The sequence below is a fragment of the Varroa destructor genome, unplaced genomic scaffold (assembly GCF_002443255.2).
Source record: "Varroa destructor unplaced genomic scaffold, Vdes_3.0 BEIS01000004.1, whole genome shotgun sequence".
Lineage (NCBI taxonomy): Eukaryota > Metazoa > Arthropoda > Arachnida > Mesostigmata > Varroidae > Varroa > Varroa destructor.
The window spans coordinates 38087695-38111920 of NW_019211457.1; the positions used below are offsets into that span (position 1 = coordinate 38087695).

At 42.7% G+C, this 24226-nt stretch overlaps 1 protein-coding gene and 1 long non-coding RNA gene across 29 annotated transcripts in view; one reads left to right on the forward strand and one right to left on the reverse strand.

Annotated features, from left to right (window-relative positions):
• LOC111250361 (uncharacterized) overlaps window positions 1–24226 on the forward strand; it is a 243429-nt gene that overhangs the window by 142584 nt on the left and 76619 nt on the right. For 5 of the 6 annotated variants that reach the window (XM_086988809.1, XM_022805492.2, XM_086988810.1 and 2 more), the window contains one exon: window positions 23837–24100. In XM_086988809.1, the coding sequence (XP_086844935.1) occupies window positions 23837–24100 (264 nt within the window). Of the gene's footprint in view, window positions 1–22598; window positions 22719–23836; window positions 24101–24226 lie in introns of those variants that run through there. The other variant, XM_022805493.2, reaches the window with a different exon arrangement.
• LOC111250362 (uncharacterized) overlaps window positions 1–24226 on the reverse strand; it is a 97971-nt gene that overhangs the window by 1908 nt on the left and 71837 nt on the right. For 15 of the 23 annotated variants that reach the window (XR_015327546.1, XR_015327540.1, XR_015327533.1 and 12 more), the window contains 2 exons: window positions 23806–24074; window positions 4106–5305 (listed from right to left, as the gene is read on the reverse strand). This is a non-coding gene — a long non-coding RNA (uncharacterized LOC111250362). Of the gene's footprint in view, window positions 1–4105; window positions 5312–6453; window positions 11202–12397; window positions 12816–16024; window positions 17349–17382; window positions 17576–23805; window positions 24075–24226 lie in introns of those variants that run through there. The other 8 variants (XR_015327530.1, XR_015327536.1, XR_015327537.1 and 5 more) reach the window with 8 other exon arrangements.

Below are 24226 nucleotides of genomic sequence, written 5' to 3' on the forward strand. Positions count from 1 at the left end.
GCCGCCACTGCCGTCGTTATCGTCATCGTCGTCGTGGTCATTCTTTGCGCATTTCCAGCAGTTACTGCCACATTGAATGTGCCAGATGCTCGTTATCGGCAAACATCTCTTCAAAGGCTCCTTCATTGTGATCGCATTTGTTTCCAGCTGCCTACAGAGGGTCTCGGCTCCAGTCCTAAAGTTACACTCATATAGTAGTAGATAGTATATTGCTTCGCCCCTATTGCTGCCCGAGCGGTCTCATCAGACGCATGTCGCTGCCCCTTACGTGCAACTAGCATCAGAACTAAGGAGGAGATCTGATAATCCAACATTCGTTGCAATACTTGTGAATAAAGAGGGTCCTTTTTGGCGTCCGAACGCTATCGGATCACACGGTTCACCGCTGAAGGGAGAAGTCTGCTTAGATGTCCGCTGTCTGAGCACATCAACAGTGTTATCGCGTTTCGTGTTACACGTGCAATGGTGCAGGACGTGGGCGAATAAGGAGACAAGGCAACACCCATCTTGAAATCTACCCGTGCATGGATCCTTCCGCGATATTCTTTTTTAACTAAACCTATTACTGCGTTGGTGGAACTGTCTGCAGAGCAGTAGTAAATTACAATTAACACAATAGTGCTAGGCAGCGAAGCCTGATCCTAGGTTTTAGATTGGCCAAATTAGAAAATTGCTATTATCTAATAGGCGGTATATTCGGGCGTAATGGTAGCGGCATGCTGAGTTCCGCGTTAAGGTGGTGTTACTGTTTTGTTGAGGTCCCAACAAACGACCCCATTCGCGGCTCTATGCAGTACTTACGGAAAAATACAATGCAATACTAATTTGTGTTTACAATAAAGATTATGGGCAATTTGTTCCGCAGATAATAAGTATTTTTACGGAGTACGATGCTTATAGGTGTGGTGTCTACGCTGTTTTCCGCAGCTGATAATGATCATGCTACGACCTCACGATATTACTATCAACGTAAGATCTGTTGGTGCTAATCCAAAAGCAATCAAATGAATTATTCTTCACTCTTTTACTCTCCTTTAATTCAAACGTTAATACCAGTAATTGCTTCATCAATTGCTGTTAATTTTGTATATTTTGGGATTCATCGATACTGGGTGCGTGTGTAAGTCTGTGTTTAATTTCGCAAACCAAACCGCGTCATAGATCCCAATGGCAAATCGTTCAGGTCACGTCATATCACGCTTGTCTAACACTGCTTCTTGCTAATGTCACCGTCTTAATTTGGCGATCTCTTGGCACATAGTAAGCTGTTTTGCTAGACGTGACCTTTCGTGTCTTCCCTGAATTTAGGTATCGCCATTGATCGTGGGTGCCAATTAAATTGCTCCATACAATCGTAGAGAGGAAAAAGATGTATGCACTGATCGAACGAACATAGTAGGAGACGTCCGGTTTAACAGGCTTGCTGGCCTGTCGAGCTGCCCAGTAGCCTGAACAGGATCTGAACGACTCTAATAGTGGCAGCAGTAGCAGCAGCCGCAGGATCTCGTGGTTTGTTGTCCATTTCGCTATTACGCTTGGTTTTCTATCTATTTATCTACATTTTGCTGTCTCGGACTTTCGTCGTACCATTGCGTCCTCTTACCTGCTGCTACCGTGACTTGGTTAACAGTAGCAGAAGCGGTGTCTCGTGTGTGCTTATGCCAGTAAAGGAGCTATTCAGTTTTAGCGATTATGTCGTGCCTCAGTTGTCGCTATGCGCATGCACACATTTCACACACGGCATCGTTTACTGTCGGATGCTTCTCCCAGTCGTAGGTTACGCGTCCGTCGGTCGCCGTTCGCTTTGCGGCGGTGCTTTTAAACACACAATCGACGTTGCAGTTCGCTGAAGTCAGAAACGCTAGGGCGATACCTCTGTTCCCCTGCGAAGTCGTAGCTACGACGACAGACGACCCCATGCATTGCCGATGGCGTAGCCTACTAATGGCTTAGCTGTTCTATGCACAGCCGAACAGCGACTGAGCTTCGAGAAACAGCGTCCTACGAGGCGTTTTAGATTTGGTGACCAGTGAAGACGGTAGCGCCCTGAGCCAGCTATTGAGTTTGGGCTATTGGCATGGCGGTGGTGGCACTTCAGCAACTTAGCCACTCTTTGTTTGATTGTAACGGTTGGCGTATGGTGGCGATAGTAGCTAGTAGAGGTCGTAATGCGCCGTGTTGTCACTAAAGGGGGTAGGTCCCCAAAGGAGATCCCATTGTCATCACCACAAGACGAGAGAAGTTTGATTCTTCACTTTTATCGTGAGCTGAGACGACGAACTGCCGCTCTTCTGAGAGCTAAGCTGCCTGCCAATCTCCTACCTGCCCGTCTACCGGTTCAAACGTCTTAGCCCACTGCAAGCCTAGTTGACTCTAGTTTTTAGCCAGGGCCAGCCATTTAACGGCGGTCATCTCACCCCTTCACGACTACAAAGGCACTACCACTTAGCAAAATTCAATGCTAACGCTATCAATTCGAACGACTTTATTATGATCAGTTATTATTCGCATGAAACAGCAATAAGGGAATCTTACGAAAAGGAGCCATGTTCGAGACCAAACGTGGCGTCAAGGGAAGACGCAATACATGTACGCGTAAGAAGAGAGCTCACACGTTCAAAGCAGTTAGCTGCCTGGCGAGCCAGTGGATCATTGAAAATATTATTATATGCAGTATTTAGCTTGCATGTACAACATAGATCGGCTGCCTTTTTATTCTTATATGGTGCAGAGTATGTATAATTTACTATTTTGTTATGTGCAGTGTACACTGAAGCCATATGTCGACTAATGAATGGAGAGTTGAAGCGAGATAATCTGTATTGATGTTGACTCTAAGTTTCCGTACACGACGAGAAAAATTCTTACAGAAACAATATTTGGATACTCTCTCATCGCTTATATATCTGCATAGCGTACAGCTTTAAGATCATCACCCACTTGCTCATACGTTTGCCTTTACAGTCATCCCCTAAATATCCCTTAATAACTTTCACACAGACATATATATACGGCAAGTATAGCGCGGTGAAGTGAATGCAGAAGGACAAAGGAATAATATTTGGATGACATTTCGTTCGATGCGAGCAGTGCAAGGGAAGATGAGCGCCTCATCTTGCCGGTGGCGGATCGGTGAAGGATGGAAGAGGCACGCCTGTTGTCTCAACGCACTACTCACCGCGGCCAGTCAGTGGGATAGATAACAGTTATAATGCGAAGCGGGACATATCCTTACTTATCTGACTGCTGTGTGTAGTTAGACATTGAGACGAAACCAAATTGGCTTCGTACGTTTGTTATATGGGTAGGTACGCAAAAGATCAGCTATTCTTCTCTACAGATGTTCGCATAAGGAACCGCAAGCAGTTGTAGAGTTAACTCTTCAGTGAGTTCAACGGAACATCATTATGTAGATAAATAGAAGAGGCGTTAGTTATTAGTGGATACCTTTATGTCTAGCTGAAAATTTTCCGTAAAAGAGCCCGCGAGAGATGTATTAGCGCGCTGAGTACACATTAAGAAAATAATGATAATAAATATTGATTTGGCAATGGCAAGGAGCTCGTCAAGCTGCTGAGTACCGATCTATTCAGTGGCGTATAACTCGTGTAAGCAGTATAACGAAGCCGCTTAAGGTAATTTTTGATTGAAGTGTATCTTTTTTTGTCTTGCAGGTAAGAGACTTCACACCGAGGATTGTCACAGTAGATTAACACTGATCCCTCATTAGCTGGCGCGGGATGCTTTCTCGGTATGGCTTGAAGCAGTGACTAGTTAGAAGTGTATAGGATCTTATTAGACAACGTTGTACTAGTATAAAATGCGTTTATCCGTTTCATAGCACTGCTCGTCTTGTCTTCGGCACCTGCCTTGTTATAAGCCCAAGTAAAAAAAAAGGGTTTACTTCTTGAGAATAGTTCAAGGTATATGGGTGGAAGTAATGGAATCAAGTAAATGCACCTTTGTATTTCTTCCTTTCTTTGATTTGTAGATAGATGCGGCCTTAAATTTTGTCCAAATCAGCAGTTGTTGGTATCCTTATTATTACTAAGCGATGTTGGCTTATTTTTTTTCTGTATGTCATACGTGTATGGAGTAAGATTACCTATCTTCATTTTTCGACGTTTGGCTAGCGTTCATTTCGAAGTTCCGCATACGATGGTTTCCATTGACTTGTAGCGGGATACTGGTACCCAGCAAGATGGCTGGATACTCGTTGTGGTTCGTAACAGGTTTCGAAACGGTAGAATTATTGTTGCGGTCGATTTTGTTGTGCTGTCGCTGTCATCACAAGCAAACATTTTTTTTTTAACGGATGGTTATCGTCGTGGTCCCCCAGTTACACGCGCGTCTGCGACTAATAAATAGTTCTACTAATCATGCGTTGTTATAAATGGATGCACAGTCACCTAGAGAAGCCTATCCTTGGCTGAACTTATCAAACGTCTGTCTCATTTGGTTTATTATTAGGTTGCCACTAAATGGGCTGGCAAACAAATGCCCAGGACAGTATATCTCGCTTGTATTGGAATATTACGTTGATTATGAGAGTAATTTTTCGTGTGTCGTTAAATACACGTCTGTGTCAGAAAACTTGCGTTTACGTGTAACGGAAAATGTATATCGTAAATGTTATCTGAGGACATCGGGTCGAATTAACCCACGGACTGGTATCGAGGCAGAAATGTTGCTCATGCTGACTGTGAAAAAACGAGCAGACCTGAACAATGCTAAATCTCTTCCGGGCAACCAATATGAAATAGTATATTTGTCCCGTTGTCCCGTCTACCAGGAAAGTACGTACGCATGCCCAAATTCTACATATATAAACGTGCGTCAAATGCTGTAACAGACAAATTTCACATCTGGATTCAAACTATGATAACTTAAATCACTTCTAAACTTGAAAGAAAACTAGTGCTAGTAATTTCCTAAAAAGCAGAATTTAATATCCGCAATTATTGAACTAGACATAAGATCTCTCTACACAGGATATCCACTAGTAGGTACGTGAGTCTTGGCAAACACGTCCGAGCGTCTCTGCTGGAAGCGTCTGAAGTTGACGTTGCTTTGTGCTCTGTTCGTTACGCAAAGGTTATCAAACCAGCGTCTTCAACTTCTCAGATGCAGCCGCTGCGAATAATGCATGTCAGGCGGCAGGGAAGCATAAACGTGCGAGAAGGGCACCGTAGCGTGAACGAGTCGAGGTCTTGAACTTGATCGCCGTCAAGTAGACGAACGGACCGCTGGTTACCCGCGTTTGACTGCCGTCCCAGAGCCGATACTTCCGTGGTACTATTAAGGCCTACATCTCAACAACACACATAAGGGCAAATAAGAAGGACACAGTTAGTCTGTCTACATAATTTACCGAACAAGTTTGATAAGCGCATTTCTTTTAGCGCATATTGCAGTACAAACAATACTCGTAAAGTGATTTGAAAAATCAAAGATAAGCTTTAATGTAAATGTCGAAGAAAACTGGTCACCCATTACTTTCTGCAATAGCAATTTTCTTACAATAGCAATGAAATTATTTTATCTGGATAATTTCCGTATTTTTTTTTAGATAAATGTTTTTTAATTCTTGACTTTGCTTTGGGCCAGTTTTGCCTTCAGCTAAGCTACAATATCGCTCTAAAAGCATGTTTTGTTTTTTGGGTAGATTTTACATAGGTTCCCAACGCCACCTAAATGATGTCGTTCTGAATATGCGTAAACACAGGGTAACAGACACGTACTTTTCCCTCTTTTCTCTAATCGAGCCTTCATCGCCACCTTCGCCTGTACCAGTGGTTGTAAGTTTATATGAAAATTTACACTGAGCGTCTGTGGGGAAATCTTACCCCCGAAAAGTAAGAGTGAGAGTCTAGTCGGCGGCATAGTCTGGGTATTCTGAAGTCTGCCGCGATATTTTCTGCCATTGCACATATGTTCTGATGCATTTTCTGTATTCTTCCGTTTTGGGCGGTTAGGTATTTGGGCGGGCGGGCGGGCGGACGTGTTTTTGGCATCTGTATATGCATTAGTTAGAGCTTTACTGACCATCCGGCGGATAAAATGATTAGCCTCGTCGTGGACTAGAGACCCGTAGTCCGCTTCCCTTTGTCCGCTGACGTAGTCGGCCATTCGTCCCAGTCCCTTGGCCCATCATTTATAATCGACTGTTTCTATTTTCCCGCCCTGGCCGGCTGTTGCGTTTAATTTTCTGTTTGGGACGCGATGACAATAAGGCAATAGTAAAGTCAGTAGCATTTGTTTGTTGATACAATTTTGTAATGTCTTTTGATGATACCGTGGTAATACTAACTTTTACAATTACACACCATCGTCGTCGTCGTTGTTGTTACTAGCTCTCCTTCTTCACGTTTCGGTCCTCCGTTTTGGTCATCATTCTTGTATCTTCGATTGAGTTCTTCTCGTCACGCGTTCCTCATTGCACAACTGCTGGTGTTTTCAATGAAAAAGTTGGACGAAAGCGCTGAGTTAAACTCCCTTCCTGCTGCTGGCGGGTATTTCGAAAACATGCTAGAGAGTCGACGCGGTGCTGGTTCTATCAGACACTCACTTTAGCTGACAAGGACACACCAACTTCCAATAATGGCAGAAGCTGTGGTCGCAGCTTCTACCGCCGCTACGGATATTTCTCAAATGTTGATAATGACGGGCCCTATTGTACTACTTCTGTGCCTGCTAATGCTGCCAACGCTACAGCAACGGACTGGGCCAGCTGTAGTTCTCCAACGGTTCTTCACTCGGGACTGTTACATGGTGACAGGGTGGACAGTGGCAACGCTACTATTGGGTTGTAGGGACGGTACTGCCCAGCATCGAGGGAAAAAGCGATGAGAGCATCAGCATGAATGAAACAAATATCGGCATTGGCATTCGTTCTAGCAAAGTACAAATAGGAAAAAGCAAAGAAACGATTGTTCTGAGGTTTCGTATTCAAAGGCAGTCGCTATCTTCCTCGCCTGATAGGGATATGAAAAGGAAGAAGGCAGACGTTAAGAGGAGAGTAGTTAAACCCAGATACGTTATAAAGGCTAACAGCAGAGGAACGCTTCAGCCAGGATGGCTAAGGATGACGAAACAACTAGCCACAATGTGAATCACTGAGGAACACCTGTGCGTAATCCAAGGCGCAATTAGTAGTCCTGACAGACGTACCCGTAGTGTAATAGATAAAGGGGGTTTCCACGTTGGCTATTGCTTCTGCTCTAATATAATAGTCGGCGCAATCTACTATGAGTCTTCCTTCCTACAGGTCCATTCAAAACCCGGCCATTAGCGGCGACTATGTGGATAGTAGTGACTGCTGTGCGATAAATAATGAGGACATTATCTCTGTTCTATAAAATATTGCAACAAAGTAATAACGATGAACACAACATCCTGACAAAAAAACCCCAGTACCGCTAGAGGTGATAAAGTTATAGGTTAGGCCGAAGGTAACCAGTGATCGGAATAGGCTGAGAGCACAATTACACCAGTAGAATTCGGGACAAAGTAAATGAGTCAATAAAAATACATAAATTGGATTTCGATAGTTGCAGCAGGATATTAGACTGGTCGTGACGTAATCAAATTCGTTGATGTTGGAAGAAATAACGGCGAAAAGTAACAGTAAATATTTTAATAGAAAGACGGCATAACTATAAAAGTGTAATGGAATATATGGATGAAGAGATTTAGCGGGATGAAGACTATTGCTTAGCCGATCTACCGCTTACGTTCGGTTAAATCTGATACTAATATATCTGTCAATTTTAATCAACAAACACCTGAACAGTTACGCGGCGAAGCCCTTTAGATCAGTGGAGCCTATTATTAAGAGCTGCTATCTGCGTGTGTTCGTTGGTCCTACGATAATGGCCTACGTAGAAGGCTGCTTTGGTCCAGTTCCTTTTGGGCTAATAGTGTCAAGCTGGAATATTTGCTCCGTTTTCTAGATGGGATATTCATTTTGTAATGATCCGTTGCAGTGTAGTTACTTGTTGCTATAATGACTAAGCGTTTTGAGAGGCAGTGTAGAAATCAATAGAAATAGATTTGGGGCACGATTATTAATCTACCTATAAAAACGAATCAATCAATGTTATCTCGTGCACGTGCTGACCAGTATCACTTTCATCGCTCCCTGGTTAATTCTCCGCAACCGTATCTTTGCTTTCGTGCCATTTACGACTTCGTTACTATGAACAGTCGGCACCAGCTTTGTGAACCTCCATTGTTCAATTCTAAAAGAATTTTGAAGCTGGATGCTTTTAATCGTAATATTGTATTCTGTGCCTGCTATAGCACAAAAGTCATCACTTTTGAAGAGTAGACTTTTCCAGAGCAGAAATCTTCATCCTTCGGTGAAAAAGAAGCACACGCAAGATCATAATAGGTTATACTTATAATGTTATATAAATAGTCCAATGTAATTATTCAGTTCTCACTAAGTTTCACTGCTATATCATTCTGCGGCGATGCTAGCCAACTATTAATGTGGGAAGAGCAATAGCCCTTTTATTCAAAGCTAGGAAATATTGAAAATAGTGGCACACTTTCAAAATCAGTACTATTATATGGTATCAGCGCAGGCGGAGCCATTTACTGCCTATGCCTATATGCCTAATTCCGTGCTAACTAAGTTGCTGTTGTAAAGCTTGACAGTGTACGCTCACCTCCTGAGAGCATCGGTGAAGAAACACCAATTACGTCATGTTCTTTTGTGCTCCGCGAGATAATTGCACCTCTAATAGTACGCCATAGACGGCATAGCTCATAATATACTTTAAGTTGTATAATTATCTCTGTAATCGTATAGTTGTTTCTATTTCGTAAAGTGCTTTCAGAAAACCAAATATAATTTTCGTACAAAATTGAAACGTAGTTGCCAAGCAGAGTTTCCTTCATCTAGTAACGGCAGAAGCTGTTACTGCGTAGGGTAGTTGTTAACTTGGACAGACCGCCGCTGCATCACTGAACGATGGATTGTGTACCACCGTTATGCAGACGTATGAACTTCAGGACGGATATTTTCGGTCGTAGTTTTTTCCTGCATAAAACCTACTAAATGCCGTGGCGATGATGATTGCTTTTCATTGTTGGTCGGTCGCGCGCGCTGCGCATTCGTTCATTGCTTTTGCCGTTGTGGCTGTTCTGTGTGTGGCGACGGCTTACGGAAAGCGATATGATGCTTGTTATACAATGACGCGCATAGCGGAAGAGAAAAATTGTCTTTCGCCAAAATGTTGTATGTATCTCTCTGTATGTTTCGTCACGTCGTCTCGCACGTCGTTCTTCGACGGTAACGTTCGGTGGAGACTAATTTGTATTAAGTAGGTACATCTGCACACGAAAGAGTTCAATAAGATTCGAAATAGCCCACCGATTCGCTGAACGCTATGTGGCTAATGTGGTAACGCCACCATACGCCGGCGATACGAAGACTTCGTTACTGGGCCGATCTCGTAGCGAGCAATGAGCACGACGAACACGAAGAAGGACGTCGTGCTTCAGCTTCGGTACGCGGTCGGAGTCTGTTTGACGACGCTACCTTCGCCACTGGCCAGGGTCCGTAGCAGTTGAACGAAACTGTAGTTGCTGGCCATTAAGCAGCTACGAAAAAATGATAACAAACGACGCTGGCGAATTTTCTCATTGCGCGCTTAATGTAATGCGCGGTATGGGTACGCTTTTGATACTGCGCAACTCTTCACACATGTCTATGTACGACATGCTCGATAAGCTAGCTATAAATATTAAAAAAAAATGTTCGATAGTCTCGTGAGTCCCATGTTAACTATACAATAGAGGTATTTATTAAAAATATCCTGCACATACATATTTATAGCGGAGCTACTTACGAAACCTCTGAGAATCACCCGTTAATACCACTAGAAGGGGCGCTGGCACGATCTATAGAGGGCCTTCGTGAGCGGCTAGCATTTGGATGAATTTAATAATTACAATAGTGCTTAGTGTTCCTACTGGGCGGGATGATTTTTTTCGATGAAAAACGGGTTAGCGGATAAAGCAGCTTTCAGAGTTCAGTTAAAATGTCAATGGGCGGCCTTTTCGATACGCGTGACAGAGTAGGATTTGAAGATTAAATGCAAAAACATTTATTGAAGGCTCTTTTCCGGCAAAACGTGGAATCGTTCGAAATCGTATCTAACTTAACACAATGATTGAGACTGTGATAAAGGCTGGGTCCTGCTCCACATATTCATGGCTGATGAAAAGCAGTACTCTAAATATCGTATCTGAAATTTAAAACATAAGTTAAACAATAAAGGTGAAAGCAGATATAACTGTGGAACGGGGCCGGGGTCCGGTTTATCTATAGTACCTTCAAAAGATGCTGTCTAGGACATAAATAGTTCGTAAAGTGCAAAACTTTAACTGTGAACTACCGATGCTGTTCTGGCTATGTTTATGATGTGTTGAAAACAGCGTCACGGGGTTTCCTCGCGTTCCGTCTTATCCTTCGAATTTGGCGATATTTTAATTGGCGTAGAGCGAGTTTCAAGCGCCGATCGATTAATTCAACTAGCTACGGAACAAAGACGCTTATAGATCAGAACAGTCTGAACCGCTGAACGACGATAGGTAAGGCGGCACGATATAGTCACGTTTGTCGTTTTTGACCTAGCCTTTATATAATGTATCACGTACAGGTACCGACTGACAGTTAAATCTAAACTGTAGTTTCGTATTCGTCCGCTAGAATCAGGAACGCGCTGCTGTCTAAGTTAGGAACCGGTCGTAGACACACTTTACTTCGTGCTGGCCTCCAGCCATCTACAAAAATGCTTACCGCCAGTAGCAAACGTAAAATTGGAAACTTTTTATTTATACAGTTAAAACATATACAGTTTCACACATAGAACAAGTCTGCTTTTATATATAGCTGTGCAAAGATGGCGAGATCTCCAGTGGCTGTTCCCCAAAGCAAAACATTCAGATGAACCGGTTGATTAGGAGACGAGGATATATACACAAGACAAAGATACGAACCAGAGGAATCGAGACCTGCCGGGTCCTTTAAGCCGCGTTACATAGCCTGAACAGTTAACATACGAGCAATTCGCGCGTGACGCATATATCTGTTAGGTGACTGATTAGCGAATATGATGAGGCAGCTCGACAGCGTGGCGCCGAAGATCCTCAACTGTCGATGAGATGGACAGAAACGGCCTGCCAGAAGCCTAAGTAGATGAGAAAAAGAAATTTACAATCGAAGTGAACCATCTCCGTTGTATACGTGTGTGTACATAGGTGCGGTTACTATACAGGCGATACGACGCGTTCAGCGTCCGCGCGACTTAACGAGTGCGCAAAAAAACTGGATATTACCGTTGTATATAGGAGGTCCACGATTGTGCAGTGCACCATTGCCTGACCAACCGTCACGGCGAATTGTGTACATATGTTATGTACACAATCAATGGGGCAAATAGGAACGTGCCTATAGAATCAATAGCTAACAGGCATTTTTAGCAGTAGCTTAACAAGGTTTTCTGCCCTTTGCTAATAGTCGTTAGTTTCGAATGATAAATGAGTTGAAATGCAAACGTTTTGACGCACACTAAATTTCTCCCGTTAGGCACAGCAATGGCCGCGAGGCGAAAACGAGACAAGCCCTATTGGCGCATGGTCTTCTTTGTATCCTGATCCAGGCTTTGTTTGCCATTACCTGCACCTAGCCCTTGTAACTAACTGCATACGATGCACATATTTACCTATGTATACTATGTATACGACTGCACAAGAGTGTCGTCGACTGACCACTATTATTAGTCTGCATTGTCTGTGTCATCGTGATCCGACTCACTGTCATCGGCAGGGGTCAATGCGACTGGCGCAATTGCTAGTCTATTTTTAAACCGATAGAAAACAGCTCCGCTTATCGCCGTAGACATCCGCCTGTACAATATAAATGCTATCCCAAACCCAACCATTATGTTAGCGAATAAAATAAGCGTAAATGTCTTATTATAGGGATCATACTTGCATATGGCGCCTCCTTGTGCTCTGTTTGCATAGCTATAGGTGTTTTAAGCATCTACGTCATTATATACATATCTATAGTACAGCCCAATGATGTCACACATGGTATCGAAGGGGAATTAATGGGGTTGCCGGCTGTTCGGACAGAAAATGATTGACGCGAATCACAGCAAAGGTCGATCGTTCAATACGATCGATACCGATCTACGTTACGCCGGTCAATGAAGGACTGAATCAAGTGAGTTTGACGTAATAATAGTGGCGGCGGCGGCGGCGGCAACGACCACTGCTGTGGTGATCACGAAATAAGGATAATAAATAACAGTAATCATCATCATGAAAGATCATTAGTTAATCTTGATAAAAGAAAGAGGAGACTCTGTCTGTTGCTTACCTAATTAACTAGTACGTTAATTTCTTTCTTGTATAACAACTTCTTGCTGCATGCTGTTGTTGGTCAGTCGTGACGATGGTGGTCCGCTTAGCTTTTGTGATCAACCTTATTTGTACTTTGATTGTACTTAATTTATCCAGGGCTAACTTTTAATGAACAGTTATATCATCTTCTAACTCTCGTTTAGAGATGAACGAAACTAAATTTTGCGAAGCAAGGCAGCAAATTGGCCTTTTTCGAAGTACAATAAAGTGAATGTTTAGTCATTCCTTGTCGTTTGCTGGCCCTCTGTCATCGTGGGTTTTAAGCAGGTCACCGCCCTCGCGTCACCTCTGTAAGTTTGTGCTGTCGTAGCGAAGTTACAGCTACGTACTGGGACCTATATTCGTAGCTAGGGTTGCGGTCGTTACCTGTTTTCCTGAGGAGCGAGAATCCATGTAACAACGGTATAATTAGTACGGTGATTAGTCCCTATTCCGGCCTCGGATAGGTGCATTATACACGAAAATATTATTGACAAAACGAGAAACACAGACAATACACGGACGCATTTTGTGTTTCATTGGTGCTGACTTGTCGCGGTAGGTAAGCTCCGTTGATCCTTCAACTACGATCGCATACCTTTACTATCGACAGTTGATATTTGACGTCTAGCTATCGTTGAAATCGTTCAAATAAGCCATATGCTTACAGCAAACACGAGAACGTACGCATCGATAGCCCGTCCCAGGAGCATAAATCAACGAACGCCTGCGCGAGATCTTCTATAGATATCAGCTACTGGAAAAAGAATTTTCATCAAATTCTCTGATATAAACTGATAACGTATTACTAGTTTTTAATTGCACTTCATAGAAGATAATTGAATCTATTCTAGAAAAGTCCCTGAACAAGGATGTTAAAGCAGATCTATAAAATTTCTCAACAGGAATAAAATTCAGGGTTCTACATTCTACATGCTGCATGATAGCATTGTTGACGTCAAGGCTTTGAAATTGATATTAGAGCACGATAATGAATACTGATCTGATGAGGTTGGGCTATTATTGCGCCCAGTATATGCCGACAACGGCCACAAGAGGTCACCTCCAGAAAGATATCTTGCATGATTTGGGGATTACTTGCCAGTGAAATAACTTTAATTACATAAGGAAATATAGTCATTTTAACTTAGAATTGTTAGAAAAATGATACGACACAGGCGTTCAGTTGCAGCTCGCAGGGTGCATTTTTTTGCTATGATATTCATTACACGATGCTACACATTAACTCTATGAGTTACTTGCAGACTTCATAATATCTGATGTTTCATCTCGTCATTCGGTGCCAGTTGCGCTATCCTGCTTTTCACTGCAGGACCACGAAGGCGCTCAGCCAATAACCACTGGTAGATACACTGAATGGTGCATTCGGCCATTGAGAACATCGCCACAGAGAACCTCATGCTAACAAAAGCTTTTGATCGCTTCACGATGACGAAGAAGCATTGCAATTGCTCGTGAGTGCACACAAAGATGAAACAACGTCATTCCCCCTATCATAACGAAAGCTTTGCCTTCCTGTTCGCAAGTGATCCTACTTCTTCACTTTCTGCGGCGCCATGTTGCTTCGAACACGAAGTGTGGCTTCGGAAAGCTCGAGACGGAGAGACACATTCCACCTGCCATCAGATTTCTCTTGTCCGTTTGCTAAACTTCACTAGTTCTCAAGACATTTTTCCAGTCCCGTTTTTCCCCTTCCACAGTGTCGACTGAATACGTTTGCCCGTCACGTGGTGTTATAGGCGAAGCCGAACTGGTAGGCCAACATGGATAGTAAGCCTTTCGCAAACACTATTATGATAACAAGCGTTGCGGTGCAGTGCCATGGAGGTCGCTCAGTCTTGTCAGTTTAGATAGCTCGCTCGCAAGAGATATTTGTTAACCTCTCCCAAATCTGTCAGTCATTCTGTTCTGCCGCCACAAGTGAAGTTCCAGACCGGCGCCAGCGAACAGAACGAAGACGATGAAGGCACGCTGCCAAGCGAAGTCAAGCCAGACGAAGAAACCAGATAAACATGCCTCTGTATGTGTATATATATATGGACGAACGTAGGCAGGCAGTATATTCGTTCAACAAACAACATTTGGACAACGTGAAATGTTAATTCTGCAAAGAAAGAGCCAAAAAATAACTCGCGCTACCAAGAAAATTGGGTGCGCAAGCATCGTGTAGCAAGCTGGCCGGCAAGTAAGCATGTCGGCCTGCTTGACAGACGGACCCCCAGCCAGGGTGCGTGAAAGCACAAATCATTTACAAGAGTACTGCTACTGCTGCCCTCATCAAAGGCTGCTACCAAATTTAACTGAATCGTACTATAAAACTGGTCTGCATACTTCACGTTGCGTGCTGTCTTACGAGTCGACGAGGCTGGTAAATGCTGTTCCGGCTACTCTGACGCGGTGCGGGCACCACAACAGCATCAGAATGTATGACTGTTTACTTTTCGACTTGTCTTGTTATATATACGCATATTATACTGGCTAGTCTTTTCCCTTTTTTTCGACGTTACTTTCGGTCGTCTCGTTTTCTCCCCGTTTTTGGGCCTTTTCCTATTGCCATACTGGACTTTTTCGACAGGCATATCAGTGGAAGAAGCAGTAGCAGGGGCAGCAAAGGATGCCATTTTAACATTTCGGCTGGCACCCAGCACCAAACATTGTGTGTCTGCCCCCGGATTCGAACCCAATTTACCGGGCACCTGTCAAATACGATACTCACTACGCCACCACGGGAACAGCGTAACTTAAGAAATACGAATCGCTCGAGAAGGTCTATTACAAAAAAATGGCCGCAGGAAAAATCGAAGCGAAAACGACTTGTGAAAATCAGAGGTGACGTTGGCTTGACGGCTGCAGAAGCATTACCGCGCGTTTTGATCAAATGGCACACATAGCTGTAACTGACAGAACGCGCGAACATCGATAGACCTAACGTTAGCCTGACATAACACGAGAATGGTCGATACATCCACTATCTTAATTGTAATCGATACGCAGGCAAATCGGGTTAACGAAGTGACAAGCTGTTAAATTATTTATCGTCGTAAGTGATCGTCTTCGTACAGAACATAACCACAAAATGACGAAACGCAGCCGCGTTTTTCAGAAACCGCTGCTGAAGCGAGATTTCCTTCAGCATAAATCAATTCCGATTAACGCTAGAATACACTTTGAATTTTGTTCAGGCTGCTAATGCCTCCAGTATGCTGATTATTTCGACTTGCTAACGTGGCGTAAATATGGCCTATTGAGGCGGTTGCGGAAGGGTCGGCAACAGGACCATGGAGAACATTTCCACAACTTGCCATTGACAGGCGGCGAAAAAATCGATCTAATTCAGTCGACGGTGTCTGTGACACAGTACTCAACCGTAGCGACAGGTGTAACCAGGGAAGCGAACGTCAGATAGGCCAGATTCGAAGCAAACCGTGACTCAGTTCTGGTTCAGCATCTGTTATTATCTAACAGATACTATGGCCTCTGAATGCGCCTAAACGTATCGTGTGTCAAAGCTGGAAGAAAAATACATAACAAATATCCTTTCTTTCTACCATGGCAGGATCAGTTGAGCACAGCCTGCTAACTATATAGGGTACACGGTCCGACCTGGAAACCTCTATCTCTGCTAGGCAAAAAAGCCTCCATTTCATCAAATAAACGCATTATTTATTTATTTCAATATAAATGTTATATGACGAAATATATCCGCTTGTTGTTTCAGCAAGCTGAACAAAACAAAAAAACACTCAGACTCTCCAATACCGTTACCATCATAAAGGACTATTGGCCTTTTTTAAAAAAAAAGCCTCAAGGTAGCATTTGTTGACGCATTAAATATCCTCGGGAAGACGTCTATCGTATTTTATTTTGCTTTTGTGGTCATTCTAATTACAACAACACAACATACTATTTGTGTACAGCCCGTAATGCTACCACTTTCTTACCTATTAGATGTATAAAGTGCCTGTTACCTGGCTCATTAATTTACATTACTATAGCCCACCGTGTCAGCATTGTTGGCATTATTATGGCACAACTTTAATGAGGTAGTTTTTGATAATAAATCAAAAAAAAAATTCAGATAGAAACTAATGTTGTTTACATTAGTTACAAAGACAAATCCAGTGGGTGGGCCTCATATAACCGCGTTGTAAGCCGAAACCATGATCATTTATTGCCTTTATTTCTTCATCACAACAATGGCGTTAGGGAATAACGCGCGGTGGGGGCATTTGTTTCTGTCCTTAGGTTTCCTTATTAGCACTATTCACCGCCTGTGTTACACTGGCAAATGTCTTATGTTTATCCAGTTTTCCACGTAAGTTTTCTTAACTTTCTTTATCTTATATATATATATGCGTTTCTTGTATGATGAGCGCCACAAACGAAGTGCAGCGTCGTAATCAGTTCAACCGCGGACGCTGTCGAACGCTGTAGGAAGCTAAACAAGTATAAGTTCCCTGTAAACACGCCACTAATGCGGCCTTCAAGGTAGAGGTTTTAGTAAGTAGAATCGAAGTGTACCGAGTTCTGTGTTCTAGTACAGACGATCTGATGCGAACGAGTGCACTCAATATACACTGATCTGCATCGGATCTAAGCCCGTCCAAAGAAGAAACGACAGCGGAACAACCCAAGTATAGATGTTTCGATAGCTTTTTTTCTAGAATATTATAGTTCTAGCTTCTGCATAAGTAACAACCGATGACAAGAAAGGTAATTTCATTATTATTATTATTGTTTTTGATTTTTATTTTTGTTATTACTGTCATAAATCGTGGATTTTTCAAACTGGTTTCTCCTCAGCCTCCCGCTATTTCCCCGACTTTTTCCCCTGCTCCTCACTCAGAGGAGTCCCGTATATTTGGCTGCTTTGCTGCTTTCTGCCATCAATCACAAACGGCCATCATCTACAACATTAGGAGGACACAGCAATATATATATATATATATATATATATATATATATATATAGAAACAAAAGCCATGAAGTCGTGATGCAAGGACCATTCGATTGTGTCTTAATATTACGCTTCGAAGCCTGGCTTGAATCATTTTGGCGATTCGACGCAAAGCGGCCTCATGCCCTTGCATCTGCGGTAATATGTACTAGTTAACTTTTTCACACTTAAAATCACCTAACGGAAAAAACGAAACAAATAATAGTTAGAACTGATTGGAAGATTATAGGATAACTTGGTGTTGGTATCTTAGATTCCGTTGAGGCTACAACGCTGAGTCCCTGTGTGGCTGTGCGTAATCTTCCATATTACCACGGTTCGAGCAAGACGCTAACGGTGTTTAGGCATTTCCAAATCAAAAAGGGTGTATTTTCCGTCAAGTAATTTATAGTCGTATATAAAGGAACTGTTTTGTTTTTTAGTTCATTATCAATTAGACATAGATAAAAAGATCATCAGATAAAAAGCATTTACGTCGCCGGATATATATGAAGATAAAAATGTAGTATATATTTATCGAATACTTTATTGCTAGTACTATTGCATTGGAAATATATGCAACGATAAATCATTCTTCAGTACACAAATTCAGTCTGTCACAACATGACTTTTCAATTGACGCCACTCAATACATACGACGACCCATTTTGTCGGAACGGGCACCAATACTTAGCCATATCTCAATGCTTTCCCAAGACAGATAGCTGGATATATATATATATATATATATATATATATATATATATATATGGATATGGATATATATGCATATATCTAGCTATTTATGTGGTCGAGCTACCTTTGCTTTAAAGCTTGTTAATGTCGACAGAATATTGGAGCCGGTAACGACAGCTGTATTCGCAGTAACATCACACGCAGGGGACAGGCGTCCTCCGCTCTTCTTAGTGGCATTATATACGCTTTTTAGACTGCATACCTGTCGTGTACATGTGTATCTATAAATCCAAACAGCGGAAAAATCACGTTTTGATGTGCAGATCCTCCCGTCGTACACGTGGCACGTAAATCGTGACCAGCTCAATCCGACAACAAGTGCCGGCAGCCATTGCAGCGAAACGGTGCTTCAGAGAATAAGAGTACGTATGCGACAGTCGTCATTGTCGTCCGTAGCGACTAGTTTATTTGACGCAATCGTATGTGTTCTAGCCGATACTAAGTCAGCTAGACTGGGCAGAGCGTTAGTTCAACTCAGGCATATGTTCTAGATAGAAATGTTAGAAACAGTGTGGCTTGTACGCGTTTCCGGCACGAGTATACAGAGAATAGGACTGGGTTCGATTGGGACACAGTTTTACTGAAGTGGGCTAGAACAATTGTGATGTATTCGTTATGCGATGAGCTGATTCTTATGGCTGCAGGCGGGATATCTCGCTCGACCACCCGCAGATAGAAAATTGCGAACTATTAGACCGTTCAGTCTGCGTGCGATGGCGATGGTGACGTGTACGAGGATTCTGATATTCATTGCGCGCATAACTTTGGTATGATACTGTGCAATACTGAGACCCGTTCACTTGACCCGTTTCATCGTTGCTTACTTCGACTGTACCCTTCGTCAGAAACTGGACGATATCGTTTTTGCCTGAGCAGTGATCGGAATAGAATCTACGCGCTGATCGAACAAATTACATTCGCATCGTCAAACAGACATAATTCATCCCGAACGTCTGCAACATAGAAGATACTATGGGATTTCTTGGATCTATCAATTATGCAACAAAGCTATCGTGTGACTAACCTGTAAGAAGCGAACCGCTGGGTCTATAATTGGTTCGCCCTTCGGCGGCACGTCTACTACGAACGCTGTTTCAGACTAATGGTTTGTCATTTATTCGCGCTCACGGTCATGACATGCTACAACAGTAAATAGCTCACTGAATACCGAAAAAAGCTCGAAGGCCACACCTAACTCGAAATTTTCGGATGAACGCTTGTCCGCCTCGCGCGAGTTCATGCCTCATCAGGCTTTCATTATTATATTTTTCGATCTTAAGCCGACTCCACCTTTTAACATCATTTTGAGTTTCCACATACTTCTCGTCGCTTATGCGTTTCCTTTGCGATTAATTATGGACGCGTCCCACAGGGACAAACAGTTTGCGCTGTATATCCATTTTGCTCATTCTGAAAAGAGATATTCTGAAAGACCTAATCTCCTCTTAAGGTACTGCCACACGAACCTGCGCCTTATGTAAGACCGGTTTTTGACGCATACTTTTACAGAACGCCGAACGGCTGGACAAAGTTAGCATTTTTGCTACCATGAAGAGCTTAGCGTGACGTACGCTTGTAAGATACTACGTACCTGTTTGTAGCATTTACGACCGACACCTAGCGAAGTTCTGCACCATAATGCATGGAGCATATAGAACATAAGGCACCCGTTCACTTATCTAACTTCATGACATTGTATTAGCACTGGAGCCTGATGTAAGCTGATAAATCGCCACTACGTCATAGGAAGACCTGTCGTGTACTAAAGGTGTATAAGCTGCCTATCTACGTGATAGACAATGGTCGTCGATGCAGAGTTGCTATTGTAGACCTATCACATTGCAATCGGAGGTAAGCAAGTAAATTTAATAAAATTATCATAAAAATCGTACCTTTCTAGGTCACGGCTAGAAGAGTTTTACAGACGTGCACAGAATTTTTTTTACGTAAGGATCATGCTGGATGTTTACCATCATGCAGCCAAGCACTAATCTAAGCGTACTGAAAATAGTAATTGATGGCTAAGTGTAATGGAAATATTGCGTTGAGTCACTGTTCCTATTACAAAATACGGTATAACAAAATCCCTTACCCAGTCAGGAGGTCATTGTCCCCCTGCCATCACCTGCAAACTGGTGCACTAAATCTCTACGCGGTATAGTATCGCTAAGGTTGGTATATCGTATTGCATATATCGTATTGTCGTGTGTATACGTGTACCTGTGTCTAAGGTCGTTTGAGTCGCTGCGCAAGATTTATGTAACCTAAATTTTTCGCCCCGGTATAATTAATCAAGAGACAAACACATCTACCATCTCATATGTAAACCTAAGCGGATGGCTTGACAGCGCTCATTTTGTACCGCTAAGTCGAGTTTATGTTCGCCGACTAGTTCTTGGGTCTTCATTTTATTATTTCTCCGCGACAGCCGACATCATGGTTAAATACCAGACACCGACAAAGGCTCTGGGATAGGTTTCGGTGAATCAACTAAATAGGTGCTCTCACACGCTCAGGAAGGATTTCTCTTGATACCTTCTCAAGATTCGTGACGTTGCCACCGTACCGGCAAAAATGGCGGCGTTTGGGTTCCGTCCGTGCTGTAGATCATCACCTGAAGAGCAATCGACGCACCTTCACAAGCCAACTCACGAAGGTGGCTTGGCGCAGCAGGTAGTCTCTGCATTATTAGACAATACAACACTGGTCAGTGGCGGCGGCGGCAGCAGCGGCATAGATAATTGAAATAAATCGCGTATATATATATATATATATATACACACACACACCTTTGCTCTTGTTCTTCAAGACAAAATATTGATTTGTTCAGCGGCGTTTGGGGCACGTGTGAAGGTAAATCGATGAGAAAAGTTCGCTTTCAATTGCCAGCTTAATGAATTACATAATAATTTCTGTTTATTCGTATATATGTGCGGTCATTGTAGCATGCCAACATTACATGCATTTAGGAAGATTAATGCTGAAGCATAAGATGTGAGCAGCGTATTTAATAGAGCGTTTCGAGGAAGGGGCTAACGACGGCCGTACACATACTCTACTGGCGTGTAGCCATAGCACAGTTATTTTCTATTCGATTTTTTGTGTGCTACTGAAAATATTTAAAATGAGGCTAGAAAAGTGAAAATGAAAACCCTTAATCGATAGTGAATCGAGTCGGCTGCTTTCGACGACAACGACTAGTGAAGGCTCCTATGTAATGTGTGAAAAGTTTGAAGCAGTTCCGCCGCTTTCCGTTTCCGTTGTCGACCGCTTACTGTTGTTCTCGTTGTTACGCTAATGCTAGATGCCGCCGTTGGGTGACAGAAAGGGGCAACTCGTTAATGCGCATCGAATATTCGAAAGGGAAAGAGTCAGAGGCCAAGCTGTTGCATAAGGCGACGACAACGGCTTCCTGCACACCGATATATAGCAAAGGAAATATAGAGAGTATCGGCAATCGAACGCGTGACGTTTTTCGTTACAGAAGACATACATGGAAATGTTTTAACTCTTGATAACGTCGACTCGAGATCTTTTCTTTAGAAAAAACTTAGGACGCCACTACCGAGTATAGGGACCAAGGAAAACTTACCTCTAAGTCAATATTCTTCAGCTAAGTATTCTAACTCCGAATAGATAGTTGAAAAAAATAAAAAAAACTGGGTTTCTTTTGTCGTATTAGCATGCATATACATATCAAATACATATTATACACACCAACGTAATTGTGTCAATTGGTATACGCATTAAAGAATAGCGAAACACTTTGAAAATTTAATAATATGCGGCTAGACACTGGTCTCAAATTCACAGCGGTCCTATTACTAAATGCGTTACTGTTTATAAAACAAAAAAGAACACTTAATCTCTATAGAGTATATGCGCACCCGGCCACGCAGAGGGAGAGTTGAGGCCTATCATTATACGTATGTATTTGTATTTCATTATAAGCCAGGCAGCAGAAAAATGCGCCACTTGTTTTGACGGGCAGTTGGTTCACTCTAGGCTATAGATATGCCTAGCTCAATGGCGTGTTCGCTACATTTTTCCTTTGGCTAACTCTCGTGACGCCTAAATTGCTTTGTTATGTTAATTAGCTTTTTCCTCTACAATGAACTGGGTCTTGTGAACGCTTCCCGGGGGCAATGTCCGAATACGATAGTGCCATATCCACAGACAACGACAGAGAAAGAAGTGCCAGTTTTAGGCACAGCTTTTTTACAAATGTATGTGATATGGCAAGCGATTAGTTGTAGACAAGATGTTACCTGCGAAATGGCTTCGAGGCAGGCGTTTGGGATGCCTCCTCGATGGCTCCTCTTATCTTTTTTTTGTCATTTATGGCAACAGACCGAAGTGCAATGTCGCCATGGCAAACGAGAGACGATCCCTATCGTTCCCTCATAGACTTGTTCGCAATCATTTACCACTTTACTGACTTTCGGGTCACTCGCTGCTCCAAAACCAGTGTTGTTAGTGTTTGCCCTTTGCAGTATGACAAAGTATACTTTTAAAATCACGTTGTTACCGTCACCTGCCGCCGCCGCCGCCGCTGCTCGTTCATTTACTGCTACTTCTGACAGTGGTATTGGTTGTAGCGACTACTTAGAGAGATGTCTTTCAAATTCGTATGTGTTTTTTGTATTTCGTCTCAGGAATACGTAGGCACAGCCTGTTTTTCTTCTAGAATTTCCTAACCCTGTACACTGCAGCTACCTTATCTCCTCCACTCCTGCAGTCGTCTCACATTCGTATTTGCCAACATCACATCTTTTACAACCGTCTATCTTCTAATAACGTCTATCCGTACCATTTTTTTCATACATACATACATACATACATACATACATACACATATGTATTTATTTTTTTATCATTTCAATGTGTTCTGACGGATGCAAGCTTGCTCGGGCTTAACAGTCCGTATGGGTTGTTTGTGCAGCATTTACTTTATAAAAGTACCTGCGCTGTAGTAAAGACCGACAAAATTCTGATGAGGCGAGTAACAAAAAGTTACTCAGAAAATAGATCATCGTTCTTTTCGCTAGCTTTCTCCCCCCAGCTGTATCTACAGAAGATGAAATGAGGAAGAATCAGTAGGAATATTGCCCCTTCAAACAATTTTGAGCCCAACTCTGATTCAGGTTTCAAGCTAGCGACTTGTCCGCAAAGATGATACTAGCAGTATCTGTGGAGGTGGATAGATCATAGTACATTATCCGAGGTAGCGTAATTTTGCGTTACTGTTTTTGCTTGTATTATTATACTTTGGTGCTCAAATTGGTGACGGTGACCTGTTTATAGTTTATGAGACTCTGGCCAGTTTAGATAAGGTCACGTTGACAGAAACGACTACAATGCAATATAATTAGCAGCCACCGAAGATTCATGAGTTGATTAAAAATAACATCCAGAATTGTCTGTTTCATACCAGTTTATACATTCACACACACACACACACGTTCGACTTGCGACATTTATTTGGGCATACCTGCGCAAGCTCGAGGGCAGTATTTGGCAAGCAGTAAAAAGGTACTTGGTAAAAAAGGTAGCCCACTTGTAGCGACCACGGATGTGTATTTTCTAATCACAGTGCTCTTTGTCGTATTTAAGAATAGACGTGGACGCGTGTAGCGTTAGCTGACCAATCTTTTTTTTGTTCTGCTGCTTACCATTCGCTCTGCGTTGTTATTTCGATTGCAGTTTGTCCTTCTGGCGGCGAAAGCTTCGAACTCGTCACTGGATACGTTTATACAGCTCCGACAGAAACGATCGAATTGAAAGCGGGCGTTCTCCAATTGCAGCAATGTCTACAGATGTGTCGGGACCACAATGCCTGTCGCAGCGTCAACTTTGAGACCGGCCTGTGTGTACTGTTCTCTTCGTCTGCATCGGAACGGCCGGAATCCCTTTCACCGTCGCAGTTTCCTGTCTTTACTATCTATGCGGAAAAAGTTTGCATACAAGGTTTGTTAACGTCACACAATTTGAATTAGTCATATGAAAAAACGTTATTTGCGCTCGAGCGTCAAGGTATCATTTAAATTTGGCCTATGCTCCGAATGGTCGTAGGCATGCTATTCGTTTAACGGT